General features: G+C 47.3%; 1 protein-coding gene across 1 annotated transcript in view; it reads left to right on the forward strand.

Annotated features, from left to right (window-relative positions):
* Window positions 1-6,854: 6,854 nt before the first annotated feature.
* LOC126521832 (monocarboxylate transporter 11-like) overlaps window positions 6,855-15,245 on the forward strand; it is a 106,969-nt gene continuing 98,578 nt past the window's right edge. Inside the window, exon 1 of the mRNA XM_050170547.3 lies at window positions 6,855-10,260. Within this exon, the coding sequence (XP_050026504.2) occupies window positions 9,795-10,260 (466 nt within the window). The 5' untranslated portion in view covers window positions 6,855-9,794. The remainder of the gene's footprint in view (window positions 10,261-15,245) is intronic.

Here is a 15,245-nt window from a genome sequence, read left to right on the forward strand (position 1 = left end):
GAACAAATTTCGGGAAGGCAATGGTTTGTTGTGAGGCTTGCTGGAAGTAAGGGAAGGGAACATCGAGTCGTGAGGCCGCAGCTTTGGCTGCTTAGATTACGTGATACATATATTTTTTTTTATTTTTACTTCGAGCTCGTAGAGTGTCGCGTGTGCAAGGCAGGCCGTCCTAATCCGTGCACCTCCGGGGACGTTGACCTCTCACTATCGACAGAATGAATAGAAACGGGATAACGTCCCAACCACGTCGGTTGCCATCTCCGGGGCAACAGCAAAAACGGCGTGTAGGGTTCTTCCCGCGGTCTCAACTCTTCCGTCGTTCTTCACCATTTCCCGTGCTGCTTTACTGCGAATAGAGGTGCTTATTTACGCTTTCGCGTGGGCTGTGCCCTGCTGTTGACTTGACGCCTCCGGATGCCTGTGCCTCGCTTCCGTGCCGTAATTAAGCTGTCGACCGGCACTGAAAGGATGGTGACATCCGTTTACGTATCTAAGCGGCCGCTACAGTTACTGCCGTCGAAGCCCATCAAGCGTGACTCTTTCTTCTTGTTATCTGTGTCACTCTTGCGCAGAGACGCGCGGGATGTTGCTTCTGCTTGCACTGCATTGTGAACTGCTAGGAGAGGGACGCCCATAGATAGATTCAAATAGCAGATCAGAGATACAGGCTGGAAGCATGTGCTTTCTTCTACTCAATTTCACTTCTATATGTGGGAAAGTGGAATGGGTGCTGAGAGTTAATAGAAAAAAAAGGGGGTTGGGGTGGCGGATGGATTAAAAAGAAAATTAATAATTAAATGGTGGATGACGTAAGTGCGAGGTCGAAAAAGGAAGTCAGAAGGCAATTCAACTTCTAGTTGAAGTCGATGAAAGACAACGTCTTCTTCGGCGAGTTTGGTTTGAAGATGGCGCGTAGGAACCGGATTATTTGTAGTGAGAGCCGCGCCGGAGTGTCAACGTTTGATCGCCGTCAACTAAAGGTTGAATCTCCTCCCAACTTCTTTTTCAACCTCCCACTTAAGTCATCCGCCATTTGTGATTCTTTTTCTGTTAATCCCTCTCCTCCACCCCCTTTTTTTTGAATAACTCTCAGCACTCATAGCGCTTCCCCACATATAGAAGTAAAATTGAGTAGCAGGACTCACATGCTCCTCCCTCCCTGATCCCGTATCTGAATCTATCCATCTACGTCTCTCTCCTAGCAGTTCACCATACGGTGTACGCAGAAGCGATATCCCACCATCAGTCATCAGTTAACGCCATCACCATCATCATAATCATACTAATCATCATCGTCACCCTTAATCGTCATAATTATTGCAGTCGTCATCATCATTATCGTCATCACAGTCGTCATCCTAATCATTAACCGCCGTGGTTGCTCAGTGGCTTTGGTGTTGCGCTGCTAATCACGAGGTCGCGGAATTAAATCTCGGCAATGGCGGCCGCATTTCGATGAGGGAGAAATGCAAAAGCACCCCCGTACTTAGATTTCGGTGCGCGTTAAAGAACCCAAGGTGGCCAAAATTAATCCGGAGTCCCCCAATGTGGCGTGCCTCATGATCAGATCGTGGTTTTGGCGCTTTAAAAGCCCGTATATTAATTAATTTTCATTATTCCTAATCATAATTATAATCATCATAGTCATCATGAGCGCGGCTCTAAGGATAAATTAGATGATTCATCATCATCATCGTCATCATCATATTCAGTCGTCATAATCAGCTTTCAGTTATGTTGTGAAGAGCAAGTTCAGAAATCTTAGGCGTGGCACAGAGAAGAGAATTTGGGTGATAATTCGAGACATCGGTTTTACAGCCAGGCTTAAATATAGAAAAAAAAAAAAACTTGCAGTTTTCCACATGTAAGGGAAAGTAGGGAGTATTCAAAAACTTAGTTATTATAGATGTCAATACTCGGGCAAATATACTGCCGTAAGCTTTTACAATTGCGGAGGGGATGCATTCAGGGCCGCAGAATAGGGAAGGCTTCAAGCGCTTAAGGCATTCGCTGATCGGCTTTAAATCAAACAACACAGCACTGGACGCAGGAATCATCGTGCGCTGCTGACTGACACCAGCGTTGAAACCTGAAGCTTTGTGTAAGGGTGAGAAATGTGCAGCAAAATAGTCCACGACTGCTTGTGCTTCTACTCTAAATGCTCTAAATGTTTAACATAGCTCTGATCATCGATGTATGAGCGCGTTTACCGGCACGAATTCTTTTGCGCCTTCGGCGCACGCTTTCGAACAACCACTCCGAGATGCCGCTAAAGATAAAGCCCAGACTTGTGGGGCGGCTACATTAGAACTTTCCTGCTTCATTGCTTCTGCGAAACGAAAAGCAACAGCGAGGAAGAAAGGAAAATCTCAGTTGAAACAACGACGTGGCATACAAACAGGGCACATCTGTTGTAAAACGAAGGTCTCGATCCGTTTGTTCACTACTTAATTTATCGGAAAGAATTTTCCTTTGTATATATATATATATATATATATATATATATACACAAAGGAAAATTCTTTCCGATAAATTAAGTAGTTTGTGTCTGCTTTTGACGCGCCGTATTGTGACCGGACACATTTATCAAGCATGGATATTCTGCAGTAGACATGACGTTCCTGTCGCTTATAATTTATAGTTTATAGGTCTGTGAGTTACCTATGAAGTCTTCAGAGACCAATGTATCTTCCAACAGAGTTGTCCTTTTCTTCATAGGTATGCATAGCATATCTCCTTACGACAGTTTATAAGAAATAGATCACTGTTCGCCTATTTTGAACACTTCAGAGTGGTTGTTAATTGCCAGGTACGTGGATAGTTGTCGACAAAAGGTGAGGCTACAGGGCTGCTAGATGCCTATAGGTATTCCACAGATTTCATGAAAGCAAGTCCATAGGCGCTTTTGTCCTCACTGTGACAGTAACTTTCATCCCGGATGACTTCCGGTCGCATTACATCTACAGGACTATCGGTAAATGCGATGAAAAAGAACGCATATTGCTCATGTACATGCCTTATACATCGAGTTCATGTAACATTTTTTTTTTTAATTATTTGCGGAGAAATAGGAACATATGGCACTTTTCTGGCTGGATGTGCGGAAATTCCAAGTGCGCTACTCGGGCAAGAATAATAACGATAAAAAAGAAAAAGAAGGAACAACGAAGAAAGAAAATTTCAACACAGCCTATAGACACAATAACGCAAGTCACAGGCAAACAAATGGCGTCATTTATAGGTGATATCAGTTAATAAAGGTGCGATAACTGCGGACCAAAAGTAGTATCAGCTGGAGTGTCCCTATGCAGGCTGACTAAGAGGCTCTAACATTCTTTCATCCAGTTTTTTGACCCGCCAAATGGGCACAGTTGCTTTTAAGGTAAGGTCTAATTGGAAAGGATCCTGGGACACTTGCCGAGACCGTACTCAGCACAGAAGGCTTTGAAAGCGCTGTTGCGCTTCTTCCTGAGAACTGGTCTTAGAGGCAGACTTTTGGCAATGCCGTATTCTCCTTTCTTCTTTCCTCTTTTCTTTTTGGTCTTCTTTCCTTTTTTTTAACATCTCCATTATTTTATCCTTTATTCTCTTTACCTCCTTTTCCCAGCACAGGGTAGCCAGTCGGTCTGAGAACTGGCTAGCCTCCCTGTCTATTCCTGCTTCTTTCCTTCCTAGTCCTAATAAGTTTTGCTAAGAAAGTTAAAGACCCACATTTATTACTCGCGACTCTCGCTCCAGACAAATGGGCACATTAGTTTTCATCAAAACAGAGGAACGAAAGAATACGCCCACGGCGAAATGACGGTGCCCGGGAAGAGGCGCACCGCGTCTTTGGAAACAAGACACACCCGCAGTCTTCTGCAGAAACACACAGAGAAAAGTCCGTTGAAAACGTCCCCGCAGCAGCGCCATAACTCAATCGCGAAGCCGCACTTAGAAAGCAATTAGCCGCGACGTGCCCTTTAACGACGTTCGCTGCGAGAAGGACGCGACCGCCATTTTCTGCACGTCCAGGTCGTACACGCCTCGCACCAGGAGCACAGGAAGCGTGTTTCGATGGCGGCAACGTTTTGACGAATCACGTGGGTGGCTAGCATTGTGTTCCATACGTTTCTCTTTCTTTCTTTTCGAAAGCGCCCGAAATTTGCATGTTGCCGAGAGAACCATGGCAGAATGGCACTGAGCGATGCGTCGGGAGTTTAAATCACAGAAGTATAACGGCCTTCACTTCTCAAGACACGTCATTGCCCGGGCTCCTTCACTCTAATCTATAGTTGCATGCAGTTGATTACAAAAGCTTTCTTCGTATTGGATGACGTTTGCAGTTTCACCCAGAGGCGACGGAATTGAGTACTCATTGTGTATATACTTTTAACTAACGAACGATCAGAAGTTCGCGAGTCGTAGCGTGGCCCTTTAGTTAATTATGTTTTGTAAAAGTTCTATCGTCAGCCTTGATGTTACGCTATGAAGTATTGTGTGTCCGTGGCTGTGTGTGAGACGTAGCCCGTGGTTGTGAGACACGGCGCATAATGGAGGACTGGGGTTCCTGGGGTTGTTCACGGCGCACCGGAACCACATAGTACGCGGTCGTTTTCTGCGTTACAGCCCGCCGTAGCCCGGCCTCCGCTGCCGAGGATCGAACCCGTGACCTCGTGGTTACAGCAGCAAACACTCCACCATAGCCACCGAGCAGGCGAGGTGGATGCAAATCCGGATGTGTGCTTGCGATAGGGCGTTAGCTGCCGCAAAATTCTACGCATGGAAGCGAATATATTTCATCGGCTAAATGAATAATCAACACCGTAGTGCTGCATTGCAAATAAATTCATTGAGTTGGCAGACAACGCCTCATATAAATTTAAATGTCGAGCCGTAATAATTAATTGTATCGTAGGTATTCTTATTATTCTTTTTATACCCGTGCACAGCAGTTCCAATAAATGCCGGAGGCACTACGTAACGTTCGCTTGTCACCTATCATCAGGAAAGTATTGCGAGCGAACAGTCTTGTACGCAGTGCAGACGGACAGACGGATATACAGATGAGCAGACGCACAACTAAGACAACAAACGAGAGAACGAGTGAACAATCGAACGCCCCGCCTAAAAACGATGATCAAGCAAGCGAGCGACAGGCATCTTGCAGATGCTGACGGCGCAGCTAAGATGACATCCGCGTGGAACCTCGTGCTCACAATGGTGTGCGTACGGCCATCCGGTCTCGTCAACTTGGCCCCGGAAACTAGAAACAAAAGAGGACTATGTTCATTCGCCAAGTAAAAATAAATCGCCGCTCAGTGAAAAGAAAAAGAATGCTATACGCAAGAAGGAAACGAAACAGACAACAGGCGGCGGCAACCTGCGGCCACTCGAGCATGCCCAACTTGCACTGAGGCCACACATGTGTTGCTGCTAGTGTTGCCAACTCTGCAGAGAGTCGGAGAGCGCGGCAGAAAGGGGAGCCAGGGGACGATGAAATGGTGTTGTAGATTGAGGGAGGAACAGGGATGCTGAAATCAGAACTTACTTTGTGTTATCTTTGGAGAGTTTGCTTGGTCTTTCGGTTAGGGATGGCGTCCTGGACAGAGGACGCAGCCTTTCTAGGGGGAAGGTATCAAGTTCTCGTTCTGATCAATAAAGTTTGTTACTACTACTAAGCTGTTCGCGGCCCTCAATAATACATGACGCGATCTTCGGAATGACCTCGTGAATGTCGTCGCATCTTATACGGAAGTTTAACTTTACATGAAAGTCCACCGTAACTTGTCCTGCCACAGATTCGATTTCTGAAGTCTCTCATGCATCAAGCATTTCGTAATAAACAGCACTCTCTCCAACGAAACTCTGCCGACAGGAATAGAAAGAACAATATCATTTCTGATATTGTTCTGATATTTGATTTGATTTGATGTTCGGGAGTTGGAAGCAGCGTGTGGTTCAATATGCTTAAGACACACTAGCACTGTGACGGGAGTACCGGCTTTCACACCTTTATCCTGGACACACATGGTTGTCAGGACGCAGGACTTCCTATCGCCACAGACGTTGTGTAAGATCTTCGCTTAATTCATTCTAGGGTCCGTGCGTAACCGATATCCCCGCTTTCAGAATCGGTCCTGCGCGGGTGCAGGAGGCTGATTGCATTTCAGACAAGGATGAGGAAAAAAAGGCTAAGAACGGCAACAAGCAAGAACCTAAAGAAAGATAAAAAATTTAACCAGACCCTCTCATATGCCCCGTCGCCCCATTTTACTTGCGATCAACCAATCATATGACCTCTCGGCCCACCCTCTTTGCTGGGGGTGAAATACAGGAACATTTATGTGCTTAGGTTTAAGTACTTGCAGAAGCAGCCCGGGAGGTCAAAATCAATCTCCACTATGGCGTCTCCTCTAGTCCCAGTGTTGTTTCGGGCCGTTAGCTAGAATCAATCAATCAATCAATCAATCAATCAATCAATCAATCAATCAATCAATCAATCAATCAATCAATCAATCAATCAATCAATCAATCAATCAATCAATCCACGCATAAAATGGAAGGAGGAAAGATGCAGCACAAGCCTCCAGGTCTTCAGAACGGCGCGCCCTATCGCTCTTACTACTGCTAAATTTGGGAGGAAGTGGCAATTATTATATAATATCCGGTACCGGGTGCCGCGAGATTCGCGACGTTCGGCCGATATGCTAGCCGTAGCGAGCAGCAGAAGGCTGATTTCGTCGAGGTACATTCCGCCGTTACACCCAGCGCAGCCCGAAACGTTGCTCGTAGTGGCAGTCTAGCACGAGTAGCAGAATAACAACCCCTCGAATAACCACGTGCTACGCGGCGAGCAAGAGCGGCGGCGAAAGGCCGGCGCGGCAGCATGCGCGCGCGCTTGCGCAGCTCCACGCTGCCGAGGGAGCCAACGCATCGCGAGCGCAGCGGCGAGCGAGACCCCCCGGCATCAGTCGCGCTCCGCCAGCGGCGCGAGTGGATCGGTCTACCCCGTCGGGGTGGTCAACTACGTCGAAGTGTACTGAGCCACTCGGACCAACAGGCGCTTCTTCGGCGTCCCGCGCAAGCTTGAGGAACGCGCCGTCTGCTACTGCTTCGCCAAGTATGTACGAAACTTCGCCGCAAGACGCGACGGCGTGTGCCGTCTCCGTGACATGCTCGCTGAGTGACGTGTGAAGATTTCGCAGGCGACTCGTATGCGTCCGTCTGTCCAGCGAGAAATGCGCATCTGGCGTGGACAGATAATGCTGCCTGGAACAATGCTGTGGGCGCCGGCTACATTTCTCCAACGGAGACGCCCGTTTACTGAAGCGTGATCGAGAAGACGTGGTGAGGCGACGAGTTGAGTACTTCCTAAAGTTTCCGAAGAAGGCTCGTTGGTGTCTAACTGTGACGGAGTTCTACCTGAGTGCTTGAAGATCGCGAAACCTGCTTCGGTACTCCAAGCGAACATAACACTTCACCAAACGACGCCAATTCTCTCTTTCATTTGATCGAAAAAGAACACCTCGGCGAAGTACGGAAGATAAAAGTTCGAAGCTCTTGTGCAGATTCCAAAAGCTCATTGCCGCTGTGTGCGTCTGTACCTGCATGTGCCAGGAAATGGTGCCTAGCTGAAGGAAACGCGATCTTTTACGACTAGCGGGTCTCATAACAGCGGCTGCTTACAACGTTCTCCTTCTTTCTAAATTTTTTTTTTGCTTTCCGGGTCTTTTTGCAAACCACGGCTCGTGGCCTGACCAGCGTGAGATCTCGTTTTTAATTTAAATAAACAAAAATATTGCCTGCGAACTATGGAACGGTACTCATTTACGCCAGAGTAGTGTGCCTGTGCGTTACGCATCTTTCTTCAGCAGGAGGGCAGTTCGTTGTCTGAGTCTAGCGTGCGTTGATTATTTCGCGGAATATAAAGTGCTGTGAGCTTTGTTTGCGACAGGGAAGTACCGAAGGTGCACGCGACCCCGAAACTTATGAGCATGACTATGCTGTTCGTGGAATTTTAGTAAGATCAATGCTCTTAGCTGCGATAAAAGCGGTGAATTGCTTTGATTAAGCGGTGCTGGGAAGAATACGTCATGACTGAACATCCACAAGGCTTTTACCGGCCTGACAAAAACCAAATTTGATTGGCTCGAAGAAAATATGAACACAACATTAGCACAATTACAAGATCTTTGAGTGCGTGCTTCTAATTTAGATCACGTTACTTTTCTTGTGTGCTGTCATTCTACATTCAACCGCGATTCGAATCCTCCCGACGCTTCTGGTTGAAAATGGTAATTTTGCCGGCAAAGCTTCATGCCGAACCCGAACAAAGTAACAATGTATCCCTGCAACTTTCAGACCAAGTAACTGAAGCTGGTAATGACTTGTACTCAATGCGGAACTTCAGCTAGGTATATTCTCCATCATATTGGTGATCTGCACCAGTACAATTGATTATGGCTGTTAGCTCTTTCCAAATGCATACTACATTAGTGTTCGCACACTCAATAGATAATGTGCTTCTCATGCGTTCATTATAGTATAGTTCGGACATTTCCGTATTGCAGCGGCGTTAATATTTATTGTTATTGGTTCGACGCACCAGGGACTTAACGGTGCGTTGACGCTCAAGTAACCAATTCTCTTTCTGATCGAACCATTATAAGGCTGGAAGCTTGATTTGATTGAAGGATACTTTTAGGGATTATTCGAAATTTTTTTCAGGTAATATGCGCACTGACATGATTAGTCTTGCAACCTCAGCGTATACCGGCTTTCCATGTGTCAAGTCTGCTACCTTCATGATAAGCTGTCAATCTATTCTGTGCTATAATTTAACGTGAACCTTTCTCAGGCTACAGATTATAATCTTGTGTGCTGGCTCTGCACTGGTGTTCAGTGACGACACATGCATACTATATGTCCCTAAATTCTTATTTACGAAAAAGAGTGTTTTTTACTTCTATCAGGCACCATATCCATACAGTACAAAACAAGGCCAAGATGTGTTCGTGAAACTGTTGTTTGTGTACAATGAATAAGAGATACACAGCTGCGAAGATAGATCTAAGACACTGTAGCCCGTAACGTACCGTTACACACTGGAGCGTAGACTCCGTGAAAGCGCCGATTACGAGTGGAGTATCACACTGCCGTTTCAAATACCAGTTCTCCGTGTTCCCTATATGTAGTCCTACGCGTAATTATAGCACAGTAGCGGGTACCCGTCACGTAACACTTACTTTTCTGACTAGTCCTAGTGCTGTTCCGCGACATCTAAGCTCGTTTTCACAGCTGTACCATTCCACAAAGGTCATCGTTACTATACTTGAAAGCCAGACGACCAACTACACAAATATGTGAAGAGAACATGCTTAGCTGCATTTCGTGGCTCTAAGCACATGTGACATCTTCGCTTCTTTTTCTCGTATGCGTGCATGTGTGAGTGAAAAAATGTGAAACGCTGTGACTGATAGACTTCGTCATGCCCGTACATTTGTGAGAGTGCAAAAGTGAATGCGTGAAAAGTGAAGTGAATCCGACGCAATGCCTATAAGAAAACATCATGGCGCGAATGGATTGCTCCAGGCAAGCGCGCCACTTGTTGACTCTAGTGTCTAGACTCCCGTCTCAGAACACCGAGTGATTGAATACGCGCTGTGGCAGCGGCAATGTCGTCTCAACCGAGAAACAGCTACGAAGAAGCGGCTCTTTACATTCGCTCAAGCCTCTATGTGTTCCGAGAACCATAATAAACTTGTACCGTGAAGATCGAGAGCCGTTCTAGAGCGTCCGGCAACGTTGCTTTGATGGGAACGAAGACGGTAGGAAGCATGGCCAGCGCTTCTTCGACAGCGTCCAAGCCCGTCGCGTCGGTTGCGAGGAATGGCGGGTCTCCTGCGGAATGCACGCTTGCCGACGAGATAAAGGTGGAAACCGAGTCCGACGGTGAAGGAACAAATGGCAGAAGAGAGTGCGCGACGCCCGAGGGCGACGGCAAAAGCCAACGTCGTCAGCAACACGCTAGAACGGACAGCTTCGGACGTCCCGAGAGGCCATCGTCGCGGTCCGATCCCCCACGGCAGCTGAGCAGCGCTGAGCAGCGTATCGCGGCCACGATACGGCAGCACTACTACCCGGAGGGCGGCTGGGGTTGGGTGGTGTGCGTCTGCGTGTGCCTCGTCAACGCCCTCAGCTGGGGCATGCAGCTCAACTACGGAGTCATGCACGCTGCGGCGGTCCAGCAGTTCGGCGAGGAGCACGCCGGCGAGGCCCGTGAGTTGCTGACTCTTCCTTTTATTTTCATTTTTTTTCTTTCAGTTTTGTCGTGGACTTTTGCTTGCTAGCTTCCGTGACGTCAGAGACAAAGCCGAAGCCGAGGATAACGATGATCGTGCGAAGTAAGTTTGTGACTATTTGGTCGCAAGATCAAAGTAGGCGTGGCGCCGAAGCTGCGCTCGGCGCGACCAATTTGGAAGGTTCCGCAGCGCTCCGGACACTCGCGGGCTGGAACTTTTTGGAAAAACGTGCTAAAACAGAGTTTGTTGGAAGTTTTTTTCTCGGAAACATGTCGGGCTTCTTGGCACGGCCAGTCATGTGATAAATTGGATGGTTTTTGCGCACATGTTAAAGGGGGACACGGAAGTGTGCTGGTCATGGCGGAGGGTAGGAAAGCCGGAGGTACGTGCGTGCACGGGAAGAGGGTTGGGGGCGAGCGGAGATGTTAAATGCCGAGGAACACGCCGTGTTCCTATCTAGAGCGCTTCTACACTTTTGTAGCCCCCCGCTTCGTGTTGGCGACGATCTTCAGTACACCTCTCGGCAAACCGAAAGTGATAAATTAAAGAAACGATGATTCGACGATTCAAACGTGTTCCAGCGATAAAATAAGCTCCGTCAGAGATTCCGCAAACGAGTTGGTCGATTTGGTAGCAGAGCAAGCAAGCAAGCAATGAATGAATGAATGAATGAATGAATGAATGAATTCGGCGAAAGATGATTTGTGGCATCATTTGGAAAGAGTGACATGTGAGCGAATCACGTTCTACAGGACGGACTACAGAAGTGCCAGATGTATATCTTCGTGGCTTTCTGCAATATTTCAGTGGTCCAGCTCTCGTGCTAATTAAGAAAGCTCTTCTGCATTGAAATTTTGCAATAGAGCAGATGTATAGAAACGTTTAAAATGAGGAAATAACTTGGTGCTTGGTTTGTAGAACTATGTAAATGAAGAACGAGAAACACATAGTGCGGATGGTTTGACTCGCTGACTCTGCAAAAATGGCACAGAACGACCCATTTGTGCAGCAGTTAGGGGGGGGGGGGGTCCTTGGTCTTTTATTTTTTGGAATTTTCTTAAACTTGTGCTACTGTTAGCACAACTTGCGTTACCGATTATGATCGGAGTATGGTGGGAGACTTTGTCAAAAACGTTTCTACGTTAAAATTGAAAGACTCGAATATTCCAGTATACCGTGGTAAAGACACGCAAAATCTGCAGAAGTAAGATAAAGCGTGAAATATGCAGCAAAAAAAAAGCAGATTAGTAATGAGCAGATTAATGTTAGTCTCAGCGATGGAGGCATGATTTTAGGAATTACACTATATTACTGAAGTCTAGCAACAGACGGACGGTTATTCCATTTGAGTAAGAAAAACAAACGATAATGACGGCGACGTACAAGTGCGCAGGAAAGGCTTCCAAGTTGTTATGCAACTCTTTTTCTCCCTTCGATCAGAAATCATGCGGCATTCGCTAACGTGTTCTTTCCTCTTGTCACGCTTTGCAAACGAAATTGAATGCGAGACAGTTGTTCAGGAGTTCATAATTGATGAGTACGCATTTGGGCAAGTTAACTACGTGCGGTTTACTTTACGAGGCGCCTCGGCAGCTATTCATACTCAGTATAGGCTTGAGTTTGCGAAAGCAATTAATTCGACGGAAACTGCCTTTGTGAGAGCTTCAGGGGGCGCAGAGTACAGTGCTTAGTGGTAAGTGTAATGTGCTGTAATTCTGGTGTAATCATTGCAGTTCGTTCAGCCCATTTCCTCAGTGCCCTGATTTAGCTTCAAGGGGAGCAGACACAGGGCTTCGACCATAATTCCAGTTATACAACACTTCTTAAGCCGGTCCTTTCAGGCGATGCGAAATTACAGGCCGAACTGTTCGTAAACGAGCACCAAATAACCATGTCCCAGCATTCGTCATGAGCATATGCACTTACGTGTCATCTGCAGTCTTTCTTATTTCATTGCAAGAGCTTTGGAATTGCTTTGAGTCGACAGACAAGAGCTTGCGCGAATTGCTGGTCATCAAAACGAGTAGAAACCAGTGCTTGGTCAGGCTGTCGAACAGTTAAAACGGGCATCTAAAGGAGTAATTACAGCACTCTTTGTCGAAGCGAGTCGAATGTACTAATGTGACATGTACAGACATAATTGCATCGTGCACAGAATCCTTACTAGCGTACAATGTTCCGATTGCTTGTCAATAAATAGGAATCTATTACCGGCGTCATGCATGACATGCGTTTTCGCAGACGAACGAGCTTTGTTGCGTAACCCGGGTAATGATCGTCAGCTATAATCATGCACTTAAGCGTTTCCCGCTTATTGCTCGTGTAAATCTCGGGCTATCGCATGTCATTGCAGTACGGGCGTAAGAACTAGCTCCGAGTCAATGAGTGCTGCGGCGTTTTGTAGCAGTTAGCGTAGTTCGAAATCGGCGCAATCAGTTCGTGCAGTTCCTTGGTACCACGGTTCCTCGCAGATTGAGTCATTAATTCCGTAAATAAGTAAATCAGCGAGATCTTAGAAGTACTAAAGTAGTCGTTTCTCGTGTACATGCGACAGGTTCACAGGGTCACGGAGGAGCCCTGGAAGTGCCGACGACGTACAGACTAGTGTAGACCCAATATACGAGATACGGTGCACCCCGGCTTACGCTGAGCACCGCATTGTACATCAACACTTTGAGCATTTCTATGTAAATTGCGCCCTTATGCTCTTTATTGAAGTACACCTTGTCGTACGACAGTGCACCGAGGCGCTTAATTAGGCGCATAAGAACTCAATAGCCACTGAACCAACACTGCGGGTGTCAGAAAGGCGTGTGTGTGTATATATCACAGACGTGTTTTCCCACACCGATCCATCACTTGTATAACATCATTTCATGTTCGGACAAGTGCTCTACCGTTGCGCGAATGGCGTGGACGTTCATCACGTTGAAGCGGTCAGCCCCCGACAAGCGGGGAGTACTATGCTTGCCTTGGTATTCGAGTCTCCTCCGTTCACTTCTGCGGTTATGTGACGAGGGCCCTCGTAGGCTTTAACGGGTCACCGCAAGTGCACACAACGCCCCCGGCGCCTCTTCTTCATCGGAAGAGCCACCTTACAGTGGGCAGCTAGCTTCCTCTGATCATCCTCAATCGATGAACGCCCCCGAGATCGAAAGACGGCAGGAGGCACACTTTCGGCTCGCGCGATCAGACCGTGCCAGCAGTTGCGGCCGCGTGAGTGATGACCCTCGTCCCGTTCTGTCTCATTGGCCATTAGCTGCGAACCATTCCTTCAAGCTTTTTCCAGACCCCCCCCCTCTCCCATTCTATTCGCCTCTCGTTCTCAACGCGACGTCTGACCGTGTTTCCCGTCGGCTCCATTACCTACTCTCGTCGAAACTTCTTTCTTCCATCAAGGCCCCCGCTCTCTGTCTGTCTGCCTCACTCATCTGGCCTGTTGTCGCTTTCGGCGTGGCTCGTGCACCCGCCGCATCTTTCCCGCGTGCTCGGCGTTCATTTCCCTTCGGCTTCCTTCGCTTCACTCTCTTTATGGCTTGTGCCTCCGACCGCACATTAGTCACCGGAGAAAGCGGGGAAAGGAAATGAGCGCTTCCAAGCCTTCGCTCACAATCGCACAAGGATCGAGCGGCCCCGGAGGGAAAGACAGCGGCTCCTGGATTCGGCACTGGCGCTGCTTATTCGACGAGCGAAATAGGGATAGGCCTTCGCTCGCTCCCCAAATCCTGGTATAGGCCTTTCATATATGCCACGCGGCGTCGTAGGCCAATACTGCGACGTCAGCTCGGCTGTGTGCGATGTTCACCACGTTCGCGCTTATCACCGGCTCGTTTTGTGAAAGACGCGACGGCGCATCCGTATATTCCGTATATTTCTCGTGCAGCGTCGCCTCTTCATTAACAACTCATCGTCCTGCCGCTGTAGCTGCTTGCGTTAACGTGTCGAGCTGACCACTTCGTTTCTTAGCGCTTGTGTAGGCTTTCATTGACGGCCGCACCAATTCACCGGATCACGACAGCGAGTCAGTGGCCCTCAATCGTCGCATTGTGCACACACTAAAGTACTCGGTCAGTTTTACATCTCTTAGAGCCATAAGCTACATCGGCCGTCCTCCAATTCAATGGTTATGTTATTGCTTCTTGGGGCACGAGAAGCATAGCAAAAAACTTTGAAAGACAATTTATACGCTTCGTAATTTTTCGAGTCGGAGTGAACTATCTGATTCAGGCAGCTCGTAACGAAGAAATTGAAATCTGCAGCTGCAGAAACAAAGGAGCTTGTTAGGTTCAACGAAATTTTGTGTCTCTTTCGCTCGAGGACGCTATAATTGCCCGAATGAATCAGTAATTGAATTTCCGTTAACAATTACAGAAATACCTATAAGCTCTAGTTTGCAAATAATCAATTCGTTGTTTTCTCTGCCACATCCGTTCATTTACCGGCAATTTCGGTTCCGGCAGTTGTTCCAAGTTCAGCAGCATCTTAACAAAATTGATTTGTAACATGCGCGCCACTTGAGACCTTATCTTGTGTAATAAAGACTGCCGAATCAGTTCATCTCGATCAAGAACCTGAAGATTTCGTCACTTATCTGCGTCAATTATGTCAAGACGTGCTTTCATGTTATTAGCGGTGGTGATAGCCGTGGTGTATTGTTTCAGTTGCGATGAGATTTGTTAGCTCGTTTGATAACAACTCTTGCACGTAAGTGGCCAAATTAGACCCAAAGGGGAATCTACGCGCAACCAGCGCCGCAGAGGAAGACCAACGCATCAATTTCCTCGTGCTCAATCTATACAACTTACCTGCACGGTTTAGGCAGACTTTTTTCGTCTGGTCTCTTCCACATATTTTCGTCTTGCTTGACTTATAGCTGTAACTTTGTTTCCGCGATGCACACGATTCCGGCTTCTTCAAACTTTTGCTTCCTGGGCTTGATCTATATTTTCGTATAAGTGCTGC

Source organism: Dermacentor andersoni, chromosome 6 (assembly GCF_023375885.2).
Source record: "Dermacentor andersoni chromosome 6, qqDerAnde1_hic_scaffold, whole genome shotgun sequence".
Classification (NCBI taxonomy): Eukaryota; Metazoa; Arthropoda; class Arachnida; order Ixodida; family Ixodidae; genus Dermacentor; species Dermacentor andersoni.